At 57.5% G+C, this 4,386-nt stretch overlaps 1 protein-coding gene across 1 annotated transcript; it reads right to left on the bottom strand.

Annotated features, from left to right (window-relative positions):
* Nucleotides 1-2,555: 2,555 nt before the first annotated feature.
* On the bottom strand, nucleotides 2,556-4,041 carry LOC125759663 (uncharacterized). Its single transcript, XM_049418704.1, has 2 exons — nucleotides 2,608-4,041; nucleotides 2,556-2,561 (listed from the first exon to the last, which is right to left on the bottom strand). The coding sequence occupies exons 1-2, from the start codon at nucleotides 4,036-4,038 to the stop codon at nucleotides 2,556-2,558; spliced, it is 1,437 nt and encodes a 478-aa protein (XP_049274661.1). The 5' UTR covers nucleotides 4,039-4,041.
* Nucleotides 4,042-4,386: the final 345 nt, after the last annotated feature.

Genomic DNA, 4,386 nt, shown 5'->3' with positions numbered 1-4,386 from the left:
ATTGTACGAGCCTGATTAGGCTCTCCTCTCTCATGCCTGCTTTCCGGGACGTGACTCGTTTGAGGAGTCGCGTCGCGTTGGCCGCCTTCGCCGTAAGACGGGCGATGATGTCGCCGTTTCTTCCGTGCTTCTCGATGACCATGCCTAGGATCCTGATTTTACCGACCTCGGGGGTAACGTTGCCGGATTTGGTTATGATTCGGATCTTTTCGTATTCGCGTTTTTTGGTCTTGCCTCTGACGTTGTTGGTAGGTGGGAGTATTAGGAGCTCCGATTTGCTCGGCGAACATATCAGTCCGGTGCCCTCCAACCGGTCTTCTATCGCGTCGACGGCGGTTTGCAGCGCGCACTCAATATGGGCGTCGCTGCCACCGGTCACCCACAGCGTGATATCGTCCGCGTAGATGGTGTGCCTGACGTGTTCGACATCCGCGAGCTTCTCTGCCACTCCGATCATTACCAGGTTGAACAGCATCGGCGAGATGACCGACCCCTGCGGTGTGCCAGTGCTCCCGAGCTTCTTCTCTTGCGTCTGTAGGTCGCCTGCTCGCAGCTCGGCGGTCCTGTCCGTGAGGAAGTCCTTAATGTAGTTGTAGGATCTCTCACCCATGTTGAGATTTGAGACTTGGGACAGGATCGCCGAGTGTTTCACCTTGTCGAAGGCGCTCTGCAGGTCGAGCCCCAGGATTGCCTTGTTGTCGCGTGCGCTGCCATCGCCGTCGATGATTTGGTATTTGAGCTGCAGCATCGCGTCCTGCGTGCTCAGGTGCTGTCTGAAGCCGATTACCGTGGCCGGGTACAGCCCTTCTCCTTCCAGGTAATCTTGCCACCTGTTGAGCAGGACGTGCACCAGCACCTTGCCCACGCAGGACGTGAGCGAGATGGGCCGGAGGTTATCCGTGTCCGGTGGCTTCCCCGGCTTGGGAATCAGAATGGTCTTGGCTGTCTTCCACTGCTTCGGCAGCTCGCCCGCTTTCCAGCACTTGTTGAAGTACTTTGCTAGGTTCTCAATGGAGCCGTCGTCGAGGTTCTTCAGCGCCTTGTTCGTGACGAGGTCCGGGCCGGCCGCCGACCGGCTGTTGAGGCCGTGCAGGGCCGCACGGACTTCCTCAACGTCAATATCGCGATCGAGGTTCGCGTTGGGTTGGCCGCCGTACGGCGCGTGTTGTTCGTTGGGTGTAGTTGGCAGGTATTTGTCGTTGATACGCCTCGCGACTTCATCGGCGCCGTGTACCGAGACCGCCCGATGTATGAGCTTGGCGAGTCTGTCCCTTTGGTGTGACTTGGTCTTGGTTTCGTCGAGCAGATGCCGCAGCAGGTTCCACGTCTTCCCGCTGTGCATCTGCCCGTCTGCTGCGTTGCAGATCTCGTTCCACTGTTGCGCGCATAGCACGCGGCAGTGATCTTCGATCGCTCGGTTGAGCTCCGCCACCTGCTTTCTGAGTCTGCGGTTGAGCCGTTGTTTCTTCCATCGATTGAGTATCGACTGTTTGGCCTCGATGAGATGCGCTAGCCGGCTGTCTACTTTGTCTATCTCCGCGTCCGTTTTAATTTCTTTCGTCGCGTCGCGTACGTTCTTGGTGATTTCGGCCGTCCACGAGTTGATGTCTTCGATCTCGTCGTCACCGTCTTCCCTCTGGTTTCTGGTGTGTCGGAAGGCATCCCAGTCTATCCATCTGTGTGTTCTGTTGCTGGTGTCGTTGTGTTCTGGCATGCCGATTTCCACGATGGTGTGGTCACTGCCAAGGTCGGCCCCCGTGTTTCTCCAGGTGATCGCGCCCCGGACGTCGTTCTTGACGAACGTGAGGTCTGGAGTGGTGTCGCGGGACACGGAGTTACCGATTCTCGTCGGATGCGTCGGGTCCGTGATGAGGGTTAACTCGAGTTCCGTGGCGTCTTGGTACAGGTCGCGGCCCTTTGCTGTGTACTTGTTGTAGCCCCAGGCTGGGTTCAGCGCGTTGAAGTCACCGCACGCGATCAGCGTGTTGCGGCCCGCCGCGGTGCTGGCTCTGTGCACTAGTGTCTTGAATCTCTCTTTTCTCTTCGATGGGTTGCTGTAGACGTTCAGCAGAAATATGCTTCCTTTTCTCTTCTTGCCCGGGATGATTTCGGTGAGTGTGTGCTCGATCTTGATAGTGTTGTGGAGCTCGTGTTCGACGAACGTGAGTCCCTTCCTGACCAGGGTGCACAGGCCTCTGCCGTCGGGTGGGCCCTTGTGCACTCTGTAGCCGGGGAGTGACGGTGCGTCGGTGAGTGTCTCTTGTAGTAGTATCACGTCCGGCTTGCGCGCGGCGCGTGCAATGTGCTGCTGGATGACTGCCTTCTTCCTTCCGAAGCCGCGACAGTTCCACTGCCACACTGTTACGCCTCTTGCTGCTGCTGCGTTGGCGGCCATAATTGCGTTGGCGCGTATGCGGTTCCTTGGTTGGGTGGATGTAGCGCGAAGATGGGCGCAAACGTCGGGTGGCTCACGATCGGCTGCAGGGTCCTTTCGATGTAGGCGAATCTGTTTATGTTCTCAGCTTGGTAGTTATCCACTGTTTGTTTCATTGCTGTCACTGCTGCGATGTTCGCCGTGAGTAGCTCTTCGAGTTTGGTGAATCTCGCTTCGAATTTGGCTTCGAGGTTCTCGTTGCGGTCGTTTTCTTTTTGCTTGCGCGGGGCCTCGATGGCTCGCTTCTTCTGTGCCGGTTCCTCTACGGCTGCCTCCTGGTACTTCGTGCTTGTTTCCTCTGTCTCTCTTGAGCTTGGCGTGGGCCTCTGTGGAGACTCGTTGTTGCATAGCAGCAGCTTACGGATCTCAGCAGTCTCTCTCGAGAGGTTGTTAATAGTTGTTCGCAGCGCCGCGTTTTCTTGCCTTAAGGTCTCGTTGGCTTCTCGCACCTTGTTCATATCGTCTTTCTTCGCGGCTTCCGTGATTTTCTGCGCGCTCCTTGTATTGTTCCCTTTCGCTGCGTCGACCCAGCCTACTCGTTCATGTGATGGTGACCTTTTCTTGCTGCTGTCTCTGGATTTTGGCGCGCGATTCTTCGATGGAGTCCTTGACTTTTGCACAGCTGACGGCTTGTCGAGTGGCGGGAAATCGCTTTCCGGCAGCAGCTGGAGTTCGGCCTGTCGCCGTACCCATTGTCGCTTGCGCACAACGTAAGGCATCTTGTATTTTGCCTTGCACGTTCGGTCTCCGGTCGAGTGTTCGCCCCCGCACAGCTTACATTTTGGGGTACAGCTATGGTCTTCCTTGGGGTTCGCGAGCCCGCAGGCCAGGCACGTCTTGATTGTGGGTGTCGGGCACACGTCCTTACGGTGTCCCACTCGGCCGCACTGGTGGCAAACGTCGATCTGTTTCCTGTAGAGGTGGCAAGGTATCAGGGTGACTCCGTATCGGACGAAGTTCGGTACCTTGGGTCCCTGGAACACCACGATCGCGGAGGTCGTGCTGCCGATCCTCTTTGCGCCTACTGCTAGTGGGTTCCTCTCGTTGACAATATTTCTATCGAGCTCTTCGGCGTTCGCGTCGGTGGGGATGCCTTTGATGACGCCTTTTACGGTGTCGTGAGGTGCCGTGCGATATGCGCTGACTTCGTAGAGTTTGCCTTGAATAGAGATTTCATGGATTGTAGCGTACCTTGCTGCGTTGTTTTCGTTCGGTGTACTGACGACCATAATATTCTGTTGCGTGTTGGGGCAGATGGTGTCCGCCGCGCTTTCCTCGCTCGTGTTCTTGGCCGCGGCGAGTATGGCCGTGGCGACGGTGGTGGTGCCGGTCTTGACGATGTCCAGTCCCCCTCTGGGTCTGACGACTATCTTGCTCTCTTCCAGCGGCATGGCTGGCATGCGTGCGGCCTTGATGACCGAGGCTCTCACGTTTTTGTTGAATTTCGATTTCGGGCTTGCTTGACTCCCGCCGGATCCGTCGGGCATGCCACTGGCGGGGGCCCGCCGGCGCAGCCTCGACATACGCTCCCCCGCGAGCGTCCATCCGGCCTCGTTGTGGTACTCCTCTGGTGTTATTTCTTCTCCTTGAACTTGAACGCTCATTTCGTTGTCCACGATCACTGTTGTCCGAGCGGACGCCTCCATCTCAGAGCTGACGAGCGGCCGCCACCGAGCAGTACGGCAGACGGCGACCGGCGCGACGGTGCCAGGCCTAGCGCCCGCGGAGCACGCCTAGGCCTAGCAGTCCTTCGCACGGCGGCGGTAGAAGAAGTCCCGAAATTTGACAAAAAAAGCGTACCTCAGGGGTCAGCTGGTATCAGTCGATGCCTCTCGTCATCACGGACACATTGGTGGAGGAAAAAATTTTGGTTCGAGGTACTTGGCACTGCGTAATTGGTCAGCAACGGCGGAGCCGATGCAAACACGTCTGCTCGCCTCGGCGATCGCAGC

Source organism: Rhipicephalus sanguineus, chromosome 8 (assembly GCF_013339695.2).
Source record: "Rhipicephalus sanguineus isolate Rsan-2018 chromosome 8, BIME_Rsan_1.4, whole genome shotgun sequence".
Classification (NCBI taxonomy): domain Eukaryota; kingdom Metazoa; phylum Arthropoda; class Arachnida; order Ixodida; family Ixodidae; genus Rhipicephalus; species Rhipicephalus sanguineus.
Note: the sequence above shows the minus strand (reverse complement) of the source record. Positions and strands in the feature narration are given on the sequence as shown.

Bases quoted from the DNA above. Each gene is read 5' to 3' on its own strand.
- LOC125759663 (XM_049418704.1), bottom strand. From the start codon at position 4,038: ATGAGCGTTCAAGTTCAAGGAGAAGAAATAACACCAGAGGAGTACCAC.